Genomic DNA, 18,613 nt, shown 5'->3' with positions numbered 1-18,613 from the left:
AAGAAAAAAACAAAATAAAAACCACATATGAATGAATTGTGTTTTTTCTGGATTTTATCAGTTCAGATTAACTAAATGAGGATATCTATGTTTGACCCAAATGGTTATTATAGCAATCAGTATTAGGATTGGTGGACTAACAATGAGAAAGAGAGATAAGTATCTGTTGCGTGAAAATATTGGCCAGTCAGGATACACAGTAGAGTAGTAACCTGTGAAACAAACATAAATATCCTCTTAAATATTATTTCTCAGAATGCAGTAATATAATTCACATAAATTTTAAAGGCACAATTAAAGATTTATATACATACGTGTGACTTTGTCTCGCTGTGGGTTAGCTGTAAAGGCAGACAAATAGGTACTGGTGAGGCTCTTATTTTATTTCATTTTACCACTATTGTAAGTGGAAAATCATTTTATGTACCATAACCAACAAATAAATACAATTAAAAATTAAACCATTAGAATTTAAAACTAAAAATAATTATTAGTAACAGTCAATGTGAGCAATTCATTAAAATATTTTCCTGGAAAGAAGTTCCTCCCTGAAAAGAATATACTATTAATGATCAGTCAGTAATAAAGAGACTGTGACCTCTTACAGGGATTTGGTTCTCGTCACATCATAATTATTCCTCTCCTTTCATTGAGCTTTATTCAGATTTTGACATTCACAGGAGTAGGTAGAAAATTCTACATCTGCCTGAGCCTTCTTGATACTTTTTTTTATTAAATAGATACCTTTTCTACATCAGTTCTGTGCCAGCTGCTGTTGAATTCTGTGGTGGAATCCAGCAAGGAGCTGGCTGGGTGTCTGTGAGCATCCCCAAGCATCATACCTGTGTTTGGGCTTTGTCTGTGGTGGATTGCCTGGGAGCTGCTGCTGCTTTAACTTTTTTTGGGCATTTAATACCATGAAATCAAGGATTTGCTGTGCTAGTTATATTCTTTCTCCAATGTTAAATATTCAGCTCCTGAATATTGAAACTAACGTGCATTCATGTACTTGATAGAATCATCCCAAGTATCATTGGCATACCCGGCATATTATGCAGAACCATCCTGATTGGGCCTCCACGGGTATTTATTAAACTTGCCAATGGTACCTACAGGACCAGAAAGGAACTTTTTTCTCTAGTATTTATCATAATTTGTCAGATATGGAATATGTTAAATAAAAGCTTTTATCCTCTAACCCTTACCCTCATGCACGGTAGCTTATTTGCCCTTACTTTTCTTAAGGGCCCAGGGCTTTTTCATTACTGAACCACAGCCGTAATTTTCTGAATATCCCACAAGATTAGAAGCTATTTCAAGCTAGTTCCAAAATCAAAAGCTAAAAGTCCAGGAACTTTCTTCTTGTCATACAGAGTGTTACTAATTACTAGATTTTTAAAGAGAAGGAATATTTCTTAAGAAAATACGCCTTCAAATTAGTGCTTATTTGCCAGCCAGAGTAGAGTATAAGTGAATTAGCATAGTTCCTACCTTTTTGAAATTTAGACTCTAGAGGGGAAGAAAGCTAACCAGTAGCAATAATTAAATTACTCTTTAAATAATTTAAAATAATTCTTAGTTTTCATCCCGATTTTAAAGAAGCAGCATTTAAAAAATAAATAAATAAAATTAAAAAAAAAAAGAAGCAGCATTTAAGCATTTTTATGCCACGACAATTGTTCGTGGCATAAAAATGTCACAAAATTTGGACATAAAGAAAATACCAAGTAAACTCAACATTTGGGTGTACAGGAAGGATGACTTTGTGGTTAATAGGTAATATTTATTGAGTGCTACTGTATGCACGACTCTTGTTCTAGATATAAATATTTTTTCTTTTTTCCTTAATCTATTTCATCAAACAGATGATACTGCCATCTACATATTATTATTGAGGAAACCCGTTCCTGTGGTTGCCCAAGGTCACAGTGGTGGAACTGGAAATTGAACTTGGGCATATTATTTCAAGAATGTGTGGTTTTAATTCCTGTGTTATACTGCCTAACTGGAGGAAAAAAATACTATGCTTTGTAGTGCTGAAACAACATGAAAGGAAATATTCAGTTAATATGTTGATACTCTGAGAAGAGATTGCAAAGCTGCTACACGTTACCCCGAGTTCTTTTAGCAAAACTGCTGTTAAGTGAAATGAATGGTTAAACCAGGAAAGCAATGACTTGCTCAGAAAGCTGATTGAAAAAGGGTGGCTGTCTGTACCTGGAGTGAAGATGAAAATTCAGAGTTTACAAAGCAGTTTTTTTTGCTTTGTTTTGTTTTGTTTTTGTAATCTTGCTGAAATTAGCAAATCTTGCATCTACAGTTTTTATTCTCATAGTCATTCTCTGTTTACTGATTACAGCTAAGAAGTCTATTATCGGCTTCCTTAAATTTATCTTAAATAAATGTTCATTATTAGGACAGTAAGCCATCAGTTTGATTGCTACCTGATGCCAACTTCCCTGAAAATTGCTATTAGGATAAAGCCAATATTTGCATTCTTAATTCCAGTTATAATCGTTTCAGACACATTGTATTATTAGATTTATTTTACTCACTGCAGAGATTATCCAAACACTTGTCATTATTGGGACAGGCACTGCAAGTAGATCCTCTTTTGTATGGCGTTCGGTAGCTTTGTCTATAAAATAGAAAAAAGCTGTACGTTTGGAGGGATTTTTTTTTTTTTTTTTTTTTGCAACGAAATTTAGTATGAATCTTTGACTAAATCCATAGAATGGAAGTCCACGGATTCAGAGGGTTGGTGAGGGAAATGGAAGTAGAAGCCTGTTAACATTTACAGAGTTTATGGTGTCTGTCTGTGTCTGTGAACCTATATTTTCACCTATATAGTCTCATTTAATTCTTAAGACTACTCGGGAAATTTATTTTTATTTTACAGATAAGGAAATTAAAGCTCTTAAGAAATTACCTTGTCAAAAATCACAATGTATACATGTTAGAGTCCCAAGGGAACCTGAATTTGTCTGACTCCAGGGCAACACTCCGCCTACTTAACTATCTGGCTTGTGCCATTACTACTATCCGAAAAACTGCCCATCCCAAGGTATCATGACCCATACTTACTCTTCTCAGTTTAGCAAGCCTCCTTAGTTTTTATTGGACAGGACTCATTTGCCTGAGTTGAGTGCCTTCCAAAAGAAAATAACAAGAGATTGGGGGAATTTCTAAAGGGCAGTTTGTTTTCATGTAAAAGATGTGAGGTGAATAATATATAGTAACTACTGTACTAAGCTAAGAATCCTTGAATGAATTAATTTTCACAGTAACCTATGTGTAAGACACTGTTATTTATATATCCGCAATATAGCTAGAGGCTGAGGCACAAAGTATAAGTAATTGACCAAGGTCACACACTAGAAAGTGAAACATTCAGACTTTTAAATCCCCATGAACATCTTCAGAGTAGTAATAATGAGACTTGCAGGTGCATTTCAGTAAATCTGCCATTGTACTCATCTGTCTCTCCTTTTTTTTTTTTTTAAGATTTTATTTACTCATTCATGAGAGACACACAGAAAGAAAGAGAGAGAGCCAGAGACACAGGCAGAGGGAGAAGCAGGCTCCATGCAGGGAGCCCGACTTGGGACTCGATCCTGGGTCTCCAGGATCACGCCCTGGGCCGAAGGTGGCACTAAACTGCTGAGCCACCGGGGCTGCCCTACTCATCTCTTGTGGAAAGGAGTTCTTAACTTTTTTTGTGTCATGGTGGAGCCGATGGACTCTGAAAATAGTTTAATTTTACTTTTTTTTGTTGTTGTTGTTAAGTAAGCTCCATGTCCAGTGTGGAGCTCAACACAGGGTTTGAGCTCACAGCCCCGAGATAGAGACCTTAGCCAAGATCAAAAGCTGGACACTTAACCGACTGAGCCACCCAGGTGCCCTGAATGTTTGTTTTTAGGTGCGTAAAATCAAGTTTGTAAGATTATAAAGGAAACTAAGTTTAAATAGTGATCAAAATGTTAGAAATATTTGTGATACAGCAATATGTGCTTCTCTGTTTAAGTATTAAATAAGACCTAGCAAGAAGTCTAATGATTCTTATCCCTTTCATGATAAATTAAAACCGTATTTTAAGATATCTGCAGCAAGTAGAATGTGATACGAAAATATCTGGTATTTACAAAGATAGACGTAGTACCAACACCAGGTCACGTACTGCTGATGTGACTGAAGTGTTGTCTTCGTACATAATGAAATGTAGTTTTAAGTAGAGGTGAATGACAATAAACATGTAACTTTTTTCTAATCCAAGTTTATGGCCTGGACTCCCCTCCCCTAACACTATACCTTTACCTCCAAAGTTAAGGAAGTTTGGTTAAGAACCAAAGTTAAGGAGACATTACTTTTTAATATATTAGCGCCTCATTTCCAACACCAAATACATGTTCTAATCTTGTTTGGCTCCAAATTAATTTAGGTTGATTCAGAAACTAAGTTTATCTTCATGTTTACTTTACACTGTGGAAAATAGTCAAAGGAATATTCTGGTAACAATTATAAAAGACATCCGAGGTGCGCGTTAATCACAGTGACATCTTTCATTGTTAGAAAGCACAGTACTCGTTGAGCGGTCAAGTTCTAGAATGTCTTTAATAAAATCATTCATACGATTTCATTCTTTGTTGAATTGTGATTTCCACACTATAGGGAAGATGGAGAACTTACTACCAAAAAACAGGCTAAAGACAAGGCAGTTGTGAATATTAGGGAAATGGCAGATTCATCCCGGGAGAAACATGCTCCTGGGAAGGCCTGCGTTTATGTGGATGGGAACAATGGAGACCCAGGGCCTTGAAGGATTCTCATAAAGAAGCAAGACATTTTAGTGTTTCCCTGGTAGCCTGAGCAAGAAGAGAGAGGGCCCCAGGACACAGGAAGAGAAAAGTCAGGTTTTCTTGTTTCTTTGTTTTTTACCGTATTCTCTGTGCCCAGCATAGGGCTCAAACTCACAACCTCAAGATCAAGAGTCACAGGCTTTCCTGACTATCCAGCCAGGCACCCCCCAGAAAATTTTTTTTTTTTTTTTGAGATTTTATCTATTCATGAGAAACACAGAAACGCAGAGACAGGCAGAGGGAGAAGCAGGCTCCCTGCAGGGAGCCCAATACAGGACTCAATCCCGGGACTCCAGGGTCACGACCTGAGCTGAAGGGAGACGCTCAACCACAGCCACCTAGGCGTCCCCAAGATAAGATTTTTAATGAAAAAGGTAAATATAAGTAAGGGTCGTTACGGCAGGGTACAGGAGGTGGTATCTGCAGGTCAAGGTTGTCATTTCCTCTTCCACACGGAATCCTCTTTTCCGCTCGTCACAAGGTCACCTTGCTCAGGGAGGCCCAAGGGAAGGAAGGGATAGTTGTGTCCACGTTTGAAACATGCGGATCAGAATGACCGGAAGCAGCCAGGACGAGTCGTCGAAACTCCCCAGCAGTTAGGGGTTCTGGAGCAGGAGTTCCAGGTGACAGGAGAACCAGACGCCCTGCACCCCACCCTTTGGAAATCTCAGACATACGGGGGGCGGGGGTGGTACTGGACTTCTTACAATTCTGTGGTATGGGGGCCTAGGACCGTTTGTACCAGAAGGCGTAGAAACTGAGGACATCCCGACCTAGTGCCCGTGCCCCCCGTCACCCGCACTGTGCTCTCCAGTCCGTGTTCCGCATCTACAGAACGATTTCCCATTTAAAGCAGGTCCTGTCACTCACTTGCTTAAAAGACCTGGGTGATTCCTCTTGCGAGGTGGCTACAGTTAACACAGCCCCGGCCCCCGAGGCCTGAGCTGACTGGCCAGGGGCAGGCCACCCGGTGGCCCTTGCACTCTGCTCTTCCGTCCTCTCCAGAATCCTCGCCGCAGAAGCTTTGCAGGTGTTTTCTGCAGGACGTCTGTGAAGTTCCCCACGCGCCCGGATTATCTTCTTCACGCCTACGATCAAATACATCACTTTATCCAAGTAAGGCCCCTGCCCGTCGATAGCGTTGACTACAGTAGTAGTGCTAGTTCCTTCGTGACTCCTTTCATCATGCAGTTATCTTATTTGTATTTTTATTATCTCTGTGCCCCATGCGAGCGGGGACTCCGGCTGGCTGGTTCTCCTTCGGAGCTCAGTAAACAAATACTTGTTGAATATTTGAAGGTATGAACCCATTGATTTGTATGTGTAAGTGAATGTCACCCTACAGAAGCATTATAACTGGTTATTAGTGTTACGACTTACTGTTTAGAACTCTGAAGTGAACCAAAGGGAGTCTAAACCAGGAGACTTCACCTCCATGTCTCCTTGTTGTAACCACAATATCTGAATACTTTTCAAATAATCACCTTTGCCAGCTGTTGCACATAACCTGGTGCTTCACATCGCTTTCTCACATAATTTTCATAGCTGCTTGGTGAGTAGTTGGTGCTTTCATTATCCTAATCTTTTACAGAGGAAACTGAGGTTCAGAGAGGTTAAGTAACTTGTCCAGGGCCCCACAGTAAGGGAGTCTCAAGACCCTGCATCTTAACCATTAAACTATATAGATGTTGCGAAAAGTCACCACTGATTGACTTAATGGCTTTGGCTGGTTTTTCCTGATTTTTCCCTATTTTCTGACGTTGGGGTTTTCAGTCAAAGCTGACACCTGATTTTGGTCCCTCCACTCCCACCTACACTCAGACTATCAAACATTTCTTCTGAATTTTACTTCAGGGGAAGAGAGCCGCCTTCTAGCATATCTTTTGGAATCCCAAAGATTGGTAAAATTCAAACAAAATTCAAGGTCAACCAATTAAAAGATTGTTGTATATATGACAGTTAAAAGCTTTAAAGTATAAACAACTTCCATAAATCATTAAGAGAATCACTCCAGTGGAAAAATGAGCAGACAATAGGATTCATAAAAGAAGGAATGTGAGTAGGCAGTCAGATGAAAATCTGTTAATCACTAGTAGTCAAAAGAGATGCAAAAGAAAACACGAGGTAACACTTTGAATCAAATTAGAAAATACTAAAAAAATATAACATCCAGTACTAATGAAGGAGTATACGTCGGTATAATAGCGGAGGGATAAGTTGGCCGTATGCATCTTTAAAAACTTAAAGATGATCATACCTTTTACTTGGTATAGTATTTCTAGGAATTGTGGGGAAATCCACAAAGTTAGGACCAAAGTTCTATACAAGGTTTTTCATCAGATAGTAAAAGAAAATCCAGACAATCTAAACTCTTGAGTAGGAGAAGCTGCTGTGTGACCACGTAGAGCACAGACCCAGAAGCCAGACAGCCCAGGTCACCATCCAGCTGTGACACAGTGACATGTGAAATAGTCACCAGCTCTGGAGCCCTGGGCAGACTACTTACCCGGTCAGCACCTCCGTTCTCTTATCTGCCAAACAGGGATGGTAAGAGGACCTGTCTCAAGACGTTTCGTGAAGATTAAGTAAATATGTGCTAAGCCCTTGGAAGAGTGTGGAGTGGGGCCTGGGTGGCTCCATCAGTTAAGCGTCCTTGGTTTCCATTCAGGTCTTGATCTCGTGGGTCGTGGCCTGGAGCCTCGGATGGGGCTCCATGCTCAGCGTGGAGTCCGCTTGAGATTTTCTCCCTGAGCCCTCCACCTGCACACCCACCATGTAAGCCTCTCTCTCTAATAAATGAATAAAATCTTTTTTTAAAAGTGCTTAGCATATAGTAAGCATTGTGTATTACTTTATTTTTTATAGTGGAAATATATATGTTTAATCAGCTGGACTCAGGTTACATGATCCCAATTTTTTTTTTAAGATTTTATTTATTTATTAGAGAGAGAGGGCATAAGCAGGGTTAGGAAGGGCAGAGGGCGAGGGAGAAGCAGGCTCCCCACTGAGCAGGGAGCCCTCTGGGGGCTCGATCCCTGGACCCCAGGATCAGGACCTGAGCTGAAGGCAGAACCTTAACTAACTGAGCCTCCAGGTGCCCCAGATGTACTCAGTTCCGTGGGCAACAACCGAAGCACCGTAGTAAAGAGCCAGGAGAACACATGCTTCTGTCCATCGGGCCTGATGGGGCGGCGGCCGGGCCACGAGGTCGCGGAGCTGCTTCTCAGCCTGGCCTGGCGCACGTCCACGGTGACTCCATGGTTGTGTTGTGCTTCCTTCATGACTGACTCAGCAGCGGGGGAACTCGAAGGCACCATCATCAAGCCGGTCTCGTGGGGGCGCCCTTTCAAAGGTATTTGGGCTGCCTTTGGAGCCAAGTCGGTGTGGCGAGAGCAGACCTTTCAGCACCACCTTCTTGGCCTTGACAGCCTTGGCTTTGGCTCTGGGAGGTACAGGGGCTCCCTCCCCCACCTTCAACGCCACCTTTGTGAAGCACTGCTCTCATTATTTTTCTGATTACCGACACTATGTTTAAAACTTAATGATGTGGAGAATGCTCACAGTATAATTTTAAGTAAGTATAAAACGTGCGTTTCCAGTATGATCTCCATTTTCTCAATAATGACATGTAGGATTCATAAACACACATATATGTTTAAAGAGAGCTAGGGGAGGGAGTACATCATGGGTCTACCCTGATTTCCAAAGGAAGAAAAACTGTACCCATTTCAAAACCAAAACTTGCAAAATTAAATGAAATTATGTAAGTTGAGAAATTCAGATTTTTTTGTTTTGAAAATTGTGTAAAACATGCCAAGTTTTTAATAAACCCACACATACGAAGCAACATCAGTCCTCCCATTTTGGGGTGTTATTACTGTTTCCCATTGATCTACATCCCTAAGAACATTTTAGTCTTACCACTCTTAAAAATACCACTCTTTGTGTTTATGTAGTGCTTGTAAAGGGTGCACACAGACACGCATATATTACAAAAAAAGCACCAGGTATTAATGGAGTAGATCCCTGCATAGAGGAATTAATGAGGATATTAATTTCCTTTTTTACACTTTCCTTATACCAAATTTCTATAATGAAGATAAGACTTCTAAAGTAGATTCAAAAATAATTTTTTTAGAAAGAGGTTGATTTGGATACTTACCCTGGTCCATAGTTGCATATGAAATGCGCTGCGTCGGAAAATTGCAGGCCGGCAACTGTGGGACAGTACTGTACTGCGCAGCCAACCTTGTAACTGTCTGCCCAGACAACCTGAGAGAAAGTCAGGAGAGACAGGAAGGTGAACGCATGAGGCTGATGAGGGCTTCATCCACACAGCAGGGCGCTCACTGTCGTCAGGAAGAGCCATTGCTGCCAGGGGCGCTCCGGCGCTCAGAATTCATTTGGAAACGGGACTTGCGATGGTTATTACTGGGCTGTGAGCGTGTGAGATAAACGTACACGACACGAGACCATTTCTGGCACAGAAATAAAGTAGTGGGTACTGGGGAGGAGGGGCTGAGGCAGGTGTCCAGGGAAGGCCGAGGAGCGGGGACGACCGACCACACACAAGGCTTGAATGTGGGAGCAAAGCCTGCGGGCGGGCGGGTGGCACACAGGCCTGAGCTGGGAGCTGGGAGCTGGGAGCTGGGAGCTGGGCTGGGACCAGGGAATGGGGATGGTGACGCGGTGCACAGGCCCAAGCTAGGAAGCTGGACTGGGACCAAATAGAATCTGTTCTCCAGGAAAATGTATTACATATATAGGAATATTATTCAGTCATAAAAAAAATAAAATCTATATTTTAAGTTCCTCGGGTGATTACTATGCACGCTAACTGGGTGCAATGTCTCCCGTGTGTTCCTTTTACTATCACCTTAGTACATCATTTTATATTTTTTATCCTTTGATCTTTGAGCACTTTCTTCAGGTGTTTGTTACCTCGAGTATTCTCCATCTTTGGGCTTCCCACACACAGCTCTTGAATGCTTTTACACTGTGGCTTTTGTTTTCTGTTCTGTTTCCAAGGATATGAAATGTTACCATTCACTGCGTTTTATTTACTTATTTATTAAGATTTTTATTTATTTGCTCATGAGAGATGCAGAGAGAGAGGCAGAGGCAAAAGGCAGAGGGAGAAGCAATATCACACTGCGAGCCAAAGGCAAATGCTCAACCACTGAGCCACCAACGTGCCCTGCATTCATTTTGTTTTAATCGGTCTCTTTTTAAGTCAGTTTGTGATTAACACACAGTAAATGACATCCTTTTTAGGTGTACAGTTCCATGAATTTTGACAAAAACATAGCTGTGTAGCCACAACCTAGAACATTTCCATCACCCCCAAAAGTTCCCTTGTGCTCCTTTGTGATGAGTTCTTGCCCCCAGCCCTGGCCCCTGGGAATCACCAATCTGTTTTCTGTCCCCATTATTTTGTGTTTTCCAAAATGTTATATAAATGGAATCAAATGTTATATACATGTAGCTTTTCCACCCTGGCTTCTTGCACAAAGCATAAGCATTTGAGATCCATTTGTGCTGTTGGGTTCACTACTTTACTGCACAGATGTCCCACGGTTTACTTTTCATTCCAGTTGGTCTTTTTTCAAAAGCTTGAAAAGGGTATGGGCATTCAGGTTCTGGGTTCAACCTGTGGGCTCTGGGGTTACAATGACTGAGTTCCTATTCCGGCTCAGCCACTCACCGTGTGACCTTGGCCTTGGCTTCCTTGACTGTTTAGTGAGGATAACACTACCGACTCCACGGGCCTATTTTGACATTCTCAACGGGCTAGTAAGAAAGCGCTCAGAACAGCTGCTGCAACCTAGCAAGCCCTCAGCACATGTTCATGTTTTATTCTCTAATTTTTTTCTGTTTCAAAATTTTTGAAGACTATCTTTTATCAGACAGATTCCTGTTATATGTTTTCATTTCCTTTAGTATGGTGAAGAAAAATAAGTAATTATAAAAAATAGAACCACTGATTACTGGGAATTTACTTGAGGCCAAGGTAGTGTTGAGCGCTTTACATGCAGCCTCAGGTGTAACTTCATGACACATCACTAAAGAGACATGGCCCTGCTTTTGCAGATGAGTGTTGAAACCTACTTCTGCTTCACCACAACGTACTGTGGGCACAGTCCACGCCCTGAGCACGCCGCCATCCAAGTGCTTTCCCTTTTCATGGAACTAGGAACCACTCTCTGTACCTTTCTAACAAAAACATTCCGTCCGGGAGCCTACTGGGGGCAGGCATGTCTGCCCTTTGGAGCTAACATCCCCTTCCCAACATCCTTCAAGGCTCAGTATGAGTTCTCCTGGCTCGATATCGGGCACCATCTCACGAGTGTAGTAACACTGCAACATACGTTAAACCAGGTAGAGAAACTGAAACGTGTCCCACCTCCTTTGGTTGAGTAACTGTAAAAATAATGATCTCAAGAGGGTGGCCGTGCGGCCTGGACTGAACAAAAATGAGATCTGTGGTGCCATTTAGGGCTCATTCTCAGCACTACCTAACCTAAGCAGCTGCCCCTATCTTGAAGTCAGGCAACTCCAAGTTTTATAAGGGTGGACTGCCCGCGACAAAATAATCTCCCATATTAATGTACCAGAACTCTTCCAGAGTGCAAACCTATCATCTCCAGTGAAGACCGAGCTGGAGTGTTGAAGCGTTGTGTCAAGAAATCCCAAACCTGTATGAGTTAGTAATTGGATCTACGTCTATTGTCTTTACTCCGTACAACGAACCCCCACCAGCCGAAATCTGAAAATAGCTTGCTTTTTATTAATAGAAGATGAGGCTAAGTGAGAGGTCATACTGCCACCTGAGGTCATCTCCAGCAAGAGTTTAAAATGGCAGCTGAGTAGTCTTGACTCTCCAGTATAAGATTTCTTGCAAGGATGAAACCATTACATTGTAACACAAAGTCATCTTTAACCAGGCTGTTGATGTGTTCCTCCAGTGTAGCTGCTAAAAAAACAAGAGATCTAACCTTTGTTAACGCCCACAAAGTACCCGCCCTGACCAGATGATTCATATGCATCCTACTATTACTCCTCACCCATTCCTGATGCCTGACCCAGCTCCTTCCTCTTGCGAGCTATGTCACCGAGAAAACAACTTCTCCTTCTTTCTTCCTCTTCTCCTTCTTCCTCTTCCTCCTCCTCCTCCTCTTCTTCTTCCTCTTCCTCTTCTTCCTCTTTTTTTGTACTAGGCAAAGAGCTTTATTAACCATGTTTCAAACATTATTCTCAGGCTTCTTCAGCTTAATCAGCTGCAAAGAATGAATGGCATCTAAACCAAAACTGAAAAGAACTGCAGTGTCCAAGAAGCTGGGACTTAAAAATGTCAGAGATCCAGATTTTATCAGATCCACGAACATTTTATCTTACTATTTTGTAAAGATTTATTTTTTATTTTATGTGAGAGAGAATGTGAGCAGGAGGGAGGGGTAGAGGGAGAATCAGACTCCCTGCTGAGCAGGGAGCCCAGACTGGGGTGGGGGGACGACCCAGTGCTCCATCCCGGACCCCAGCATCATGACCTCAGGCAGACACTCAACCAACTGAGCCAGCCAGGCGTCCAGGAACAAAATTTTTAAAAGCAGTCATAATATAAAATAGCAGCTCCCAGTAACTTCTTCAAGTTCTGTCTCCTTCAGCATTGGGCTCCATTCAGTTTGCTGCGTTCTTGGAAGCTGCATCAACTCCCCAGGATCCAGACCGTCACCTGCATCCTCCTCTCCGGGTCTCCCGTCCACACAGCTGTGGTCCGAGCTTCGGCAGCCTCCCTGGACCCGGCCCGGCCACCGGTGGGCACCAGGGCACCTCCCCTCGGTTTGTGAACAGCCACCCCCCAACCCAGAGACATTGTTCACTCCTCACTTCTGCAAGGAGAGTAGCAGTGGATGGGCCCCGCATGATGGGCCCCCCGTGGGCGGCCAGGTCCTCTCTCACGGAGCGCACGGGCCCATGCGGCTCGCAGTTTCCAGGCTCAGGAGCGTCTCTTTCCTCTGCTTGGAGCAGAAATCAGCCCTGCAGGGGTGCTAGGCTCTCAGGGTCTCCTGCGGACCAGCTGAGACTGGGTGCGCGCGGGATGCAAGAGCTGCGCAACAGCATCCGGACCCCTCTGCGCCTGTGGGTGCACCCGGGGGTGACTGCGGCGCCCTCCCAGGTCTGCGGTGACCTGCGAGTGACATCTTAAGCCGCGGGGAGCCGAGTACCAAGCTCCCTTCAGAGTGCTTGCTGCGGCTGCCTTGCCCCAGCCCGGGCGTCCCTGGGCCTGGTCCCCAGGGGCAGAAGGTGCTGGTCTCAGAGAGAGAACAGGGAAGGATCCGCAGCTTGGGCCCTGACACCTGCGTGCCAGGAGTGGATTCTCTCAGGCCCCAATGCTACCCTTTCTCCGCTCATCCCAGATGTAAGGGACACCCTACAAGTGCGCTCGGCTATTTGGGGAGGGCCAGCTCTGAAATCTCAAGTCTACTTGATGTCACATGAAGTTCCTGCCTTTGGTCCTTAGTCCCTGGATGACGGACATGGAGCGTGACGTGACCACCTAGGGGTCTGCGCTCAGCTTACCAGCCCTTTGATCTTCGTGTATTCGGGGTGCTGGGCCACTAGCCATTCTTCTGGGGTTCAAGGCTTATTGGTACCCACCATACACCCTGTTCATTTTGCCTGGAATCCTCTTCCTTTTCATTTGACAAACTCTCACTTCGTTTTCTAGAACCAAGGGCTCCGGCTCCGGCTGCGTAAGCAACTGCCGCCGCCTGTTCCCCCCTCTGCCTGGATAGCTTGCCGTGTCCTCTGCTCACAGGGCACCTTGCCCACTTCTCCACGTCGCCCCAGGCATGTCCCCTCTGACATCCACTAACACACGTCTCTCCTGGAACAAGTCACCTCCCAAGGGCCAGGCGCCGCCTGTGTCCTCCACTCCCTGCCCCACCCCGGATTCCTGCTCACGTTCTCGGCTTGGCAGCTGTAGTCTTTGCACAATGTTAGGACGTAAGCTGCTCTCCCGGGCTCTGTTTTGCAGGGGTCTGCAGAGACCTGTCATCGGTGGCCGCCTTACATGGCGCCTGGCGCAGCTTAGACGCTTAAACAGGGAATGAATGACAGTCGGTACCCTCAAAATGACAGTTTTCGGAGATTTCACCAGCGCCGTGTTTAACGGCACCAGGTACCACTTGTACCACGTGGATTTGGCTTTCTGGCCCACTAGGATGTATGGAATTCTGATGGAATCAATTTTCTGATTAAAATGTTTTGTAAACATAAGCCAAGATAAATGGTTATGGGATACGTGTAGGAGAAACCTTATAGTTTCAAGAAAGGGGTCAGTGCTACTGGTGGTTTGATGGCTCCTCCTTGCTTAGGATGATCTTGAGATGAAAATGTCACCGAAATCTGCCCTTCCTTTCACATCATAATAATACGGAGCCATGCCAAACCTGTTTACCTGTAACAGCACAGGTGACAGCAGAGGCTCTATAGGCTGAATTACGTTGAAAGTCTTTCCAACAACATTTTGCTCTTTAAAAACCCCTATTATTTCAAGGTAACTACCTTGTTTGTGAGTAAGGAACAGCAGGGCTAGGTAGGGAGAGATAGAAGGCTACAGAATCAGGCTCACAGAAATCCCAAAAATGCGGAGATGTAAGGAAGCCAGAGATAAGGGAGCAAGCAGGCCACCCTGCCCTGGGTGTGGGCGGGGAGGGTGTCATTTTTATGACAGTCACCTGTGAAGCAAAGAAAACCAGGCCCCAAAGGGAGCCATTAAAGGCGGTATCATGAGTCCTCACTCAAACCAGGATGGCACAAGGATCTCAAGGCCACAAGCTTCCCAGTCAGTTCTCATTAAGGGACACACCGGTTGGGACCCCCCACTGCTGAGAGCTCTCTCCGCGTCCTCACCCGCTACAACGCTGTCGCTCTGGCTCACTGTCCTGCATCCCAAGACTCATTCTTTGACTCTGTGAGACAAGAACCCTGCTCTCACGCTTCATGACGATGTTTCCCCCTCATTCCTCATTTCAACACATTCTTGTCCATTAGAATCAGTCAGACATGACTCAGCACCTTAGTCACTGGCATGACAGGGATGGCCAGGAAGTGAAAGGGAATGAATTAGCCACCTTGAGTTAAAGCAAAACAGTCTCAATCGGGAGCCTCTGAATGTGGCCACTGGGACGGAATACGGGAGATCTGGGGGCGGAATAGGTGCAGGAGGGTTATACGCGTTTACACGCTGGCCTGTCCATGGTTGTCTTCCTACTCGTGTGACGCGTCTTGGCTCTCCGCCGTGCTTGACAGGACAGGGAGACATGGAATCGCTGTTCCTTCAGGGGAGCTTATTTCCCTCAATTTTATGGTCCCAAGTCAGGGGCCTCCAATTCCATGGGAGATGCACACCCGAAAACCCATTCACTCCTAAAGTCCTCTGGTGGCTCTCAAATGGCATTAAGTGCCCCAGGGAGGTACTGCTACCAGAATATTCAGTCTGTCCAAGTTGGTGAGCCTCACATTTTATGTTTATGCACATAACGGAACCCTTCGTGCACCACCTCTTCTGTGTCTGCAATTTGCTCCAGTTTATTTATTTATTTGAGAAAGACAGAGATAGGGGCAGAAAGAGCACGAGTGGGGAGAGGGGCAGACAGAGAAGGAGAAGCAGGCCCCCGCTGAGCAGAGAAATGGGGTGCGGGGCTCCATCCAGGCCCCGGAATCATGACCTGAGCCAGAGGCAGACGCCTAACCCACTGAGCCACCCAGGCGCTTCTGCCCATGCATTTATTTTTAAGATAAGCTTGCACCCCCAGCTCTTTCATATTTGCAGGTGCAGCAGCTTACTATAGATTTTCTGAACGCCAGATTCCAGTTTTCTCCTTACTGTTAGAAAGATTGATTTCAAGAGAATCCGGGGCAGACACTTACCTGAGTGTAATGGCCACAGACCTTGTTGCATTTCTGCGTCTGGAAATCATAGTCGTGAACTTCATCGTACCAGCTTGTGATGGCTGAAGACACAGAAAATATGGACACAGACCCAGTCCAGATGTTCTCTCCCACCGAAGTGAAGTTTGGGTGCAGCGTCTTTGAGTGCAGCTGTCCATTGTGTTCAAACCTACATTTTCTGGCCCAGGCTTTGGCAATTCGGGCGAGTGCCGGGTCCCAAGTCTGCAAAAAGAAACATTAAACAGTAGGAGGATCAAGAACGAAAACCAGATTTCGTAAAGATCTTTCAACTACAGAGAGGAGGAAAAGTTGAGAGGGATCGGCGTCCACCCTGGGAGGTGAGAAAGCTGGTCAGAGGCCCCCCAGCCTCATGCGGCTGGTGGGGCAGGCAGGGCCCCTTGCACCCCTCAGGCTGCACGCTGCAGGCCGCACCACCAGGGAGCCCGGGAACGTCGCCCGCCGCTACCCCGGCCCTGAGCAGCCCCCGCCCCGGGCCCTGAATAGTCCCCCCGCCCCAGGCCCTGAGCAGCCCCCTGCCCTGGCCCTGAGCAGCTGCCACCCAGGCCCTGAGCAGCCCCCCACCCAGGCCCTGAGCAGCTGCCGCCCGCCCCAGCCCTGAGCAGTGCCCCCCATCCCGGCCCTGAGCAGCTGCCACCCAGGCCCTGAGCAGGCCCCCGCCCCGGCCCTGAGCAGCCCCCACCCTTTACCACCCTCTGGGGCACAGAGCCCCGATTTGCTCAGCCTTCGCCCGGGGGCCCAGCCTCCCAGGAAAGCTCAGGTTCCTCCCAAAGGAGAATGAGAGCCGATGCCGAGGAGTGGGCGCGGGGGGGCAAGGTGAGCACGTGAGGGAGGAGGTCCCCCACGGTGGCCTGCCAGGTGGGGGACACAGGGCCCCCCGCGGCTCGGGTGCATGTGGCCGTCCAGCCCAGACAGGCCAGCACGAAGCCTGGTGACCACAGGGTGTGGACTCGCGGCTGCGTGAGCGACACCGGCCACTGTGGGCCTGTCCTGGGTAGGACACGGATGCTGTGGGGCCTGGTCTGTAGTTCCAGCAGTGACGCCCCCCACCCCCACCCCAGGTGCTCAGAACCAGAAGCCTTAGGCTGGGCTGCGGGCGGCGCAGCTGGGACTCGAACCCCAGCCCGGCTGCTCCTTTCCCGAGAGCCTGTGCCACTTCCTGAGAAAGTCAATCCTCTGCCATCAGCAAAAAAAAGTAAATTCAGAGACCAGACAAACACCCTTAAAACGCTGACAGGGAAGAGAGCGAGGGACACAGTGTGGAGTGTGTGAGCTGCCGGGAAGCACTGGCCGGGGGGGGGACACGGGGGGGCTCCCTGATCCCTTCCATCACGGTGGCCAGTCTGCTGCCCCCCTAGTCCCAGTGGAAAGGAGCTTCTGGAGCAGCAAGGATCCCCGGGTGAGGCGGTAGGCACCCCTTACCATGTACAGCATGTCGCTGGCCCTGGGGCTCACCTCCGATCGGAACTTGTTGTGAGCCCGGACGCAGGCTTGGCTGAAGGCTTCATCTTCGATGCCCGGCAGAGTGCGGGCGGGGACCCCGTCCCGGGGCAGCAGGGCGACGATCCACGCAGCCATGGCCAGCGCCACTCGCATGCTCGGGGTGGCGGGGCGGCCACCGGGCCGGGGACTGGGACGGCAGCCAGAGAGGCAGGACGGGAGCTCCTCGCAGGCTCAAAGGGCCGGGTTTCCCATATATGGTCGCTGCCCCTTGCAAGGTTAACCCTCCGTGTGCAGGGTGCTCAGGGCACACCTGCTGCAGAGCCTGGGCTGCAGGGCCCCGAGGTGGGGCTGCGGAGGGAAGAGCTGGAGGCTCGGGGACCAGGGCTCGGCAGCTGCGGAACTTCTGCTGCTGAGGGACAGCCTCTCACCGCCAGGAGCCTCTTGCAGACGCTCCTCCAGGCCTTTTAAGAGTCGCGTCAGCCAGTCGGGGTGTGTGGCCAACATGCTGACACATCCAGTCCCGCCGCGTGAGTCTGTGTGACCGGGGACAACGCAGGGCTGGCAGCGGCCTCTCCCCGCCTCAGAGCGTAGCCCCAGCTCTGCACACACCTGCAGGGCTCGGCAGCGGCCTCTCCCCGCCTCACAGCGTAGCCCCAGCTCCGCACACACCTGCAGCTGCCTCCTGGCGAAGCAGGGCGTCTGGCTTCCTGCAGCCCCTGACACAGCGGCGCTGGCCGGTGCAACGAGCTGGCGGCAGGAACCCAGCGGCCGGCACCTTCTGCTGTGGCACTCGGGTAGGAGGGCGACAGGCACCGGCCTGGGGAACTCAGGCAGCAGGGAGCTGGGCCGCGGGGCACAGGCCCCCCAGCCGAGGTCCAGCCGGGGCGGGCACGGGGGGGCTGAGGCCTCAGAGGGCTGCTGGGCGCTCGCCTTCCCGCAGCAGCAGTGAGGCCCCCGCTGAGCTCCAGACGAGCAGCCGGGACCAGGGGCTGGGACCCGCAGGGGCGAGGCAGGGGCGAGGCAGGGGCGGGGCGGGGTGGGCACCCAGAGGGGGTCCCATGGGACGGCCAAGGGGCTTCACCTTGGCTTCAGGAAGGGTGGAAACAGACTCAGGCCAGCAGAAGTGAGAGCAGAATACACACACACACACACACACACACACACAAGCACGCATGGGGGTGGAGGGAGGGGGAAGGGGGAGACAGGGAGGGGGGAGGGGGAGGGCGGCGGAGCGCCCCGGAGGAGGGCCGGAGGCTGCTGCCTGCTGGGGTCCGGGCTCCTCGGCCGTGCCCCCTAGTGCCCCCTGGGGCCCGTGCCCCCTTCGGCCGCCGGGAACTGGT

General features: G+C 47.7%; 1 protein-coding gene across 2 annotated transcripts; it reads right to left on the bottom strand.

The window, feature by feature from the left end:
- Positions 1–36: 36 nt before the first annotated feature.
- Positions 37–17,781, bottom strand: GLIPR1 (GLI pathogenesis related 1). 2 transcript variants are annotated; one of them, XM_025476539.3, is made up of 6 exons: positions 17,286–17,781; positions 15,792–16,034; positions 9,019–9,128; positions 2,556–2,638; positions 315–341; positions 37–212 (listed from the first exon to the last, which is right to left on the bottom strand). In XM_025476539.3, exons 1-6 carry the CDS (start codon positions 17,424–17,426, stop codon positions 58–60), a joined length of 759 nt encoding a protein of 252 aa, XP_025332324.1. In that variant the 5' UTR covers positions 17,427–17,781; the 3' UTR covers positions 37–57. The 2 variants fall into 2 exon arrangements, with proteins under 2 accessions (XP_025332324.1, XP_025332323.1); XM_025476538.3 differs by having other exon boundaries at positions 17,253–17,710.
- Between the last annotated feature and the right edge of the window lie 832 nt (positions 17,782–18,613).

Source organism: Canis lupus, chromosome 10 (assembly GCF_003254725.2).
Source record: "Canis lupus dingo isolate Sandy chromosome 10, ASM325472v2, whole genome shotgun sequence".
In the NCBI taxonomy this organism is placed as follows: domain Eukaryota; kingdom Metazoa; phylum Chordata; class Mammalia; order Carnivora; family Canidae; genus Canis; species Canis lupus.
This window is presented reverse-complemented; position numbering and strand designations above follow the sequence as displayed.

Excerpts from the sequence above, each read along its gene's own strand:
- GLIPR1 (XM_025476538.3), bottom strand. The coding sequence starts at position 17,426 with ATGCGAGTGGCGCTGGCCATGGCTGCGTGGATCGTCGCCCTGCTGCCC. Across the intron at positions 2,639-9,018 it reads ATATGCAACTATGGACCAGG|ACAAAGCTACCGAACGCCAT; the intron begins GTAAGTATCCAA and ends TCTATTTTATAG. Across the intron at positions 342-2,555 it reads GTGTTTGGATAATCTCTGCA|CTAACCCACAGCGAGACAAA; the intron begins GTGAGTAAAATA and ends CTGCCTTTACAG.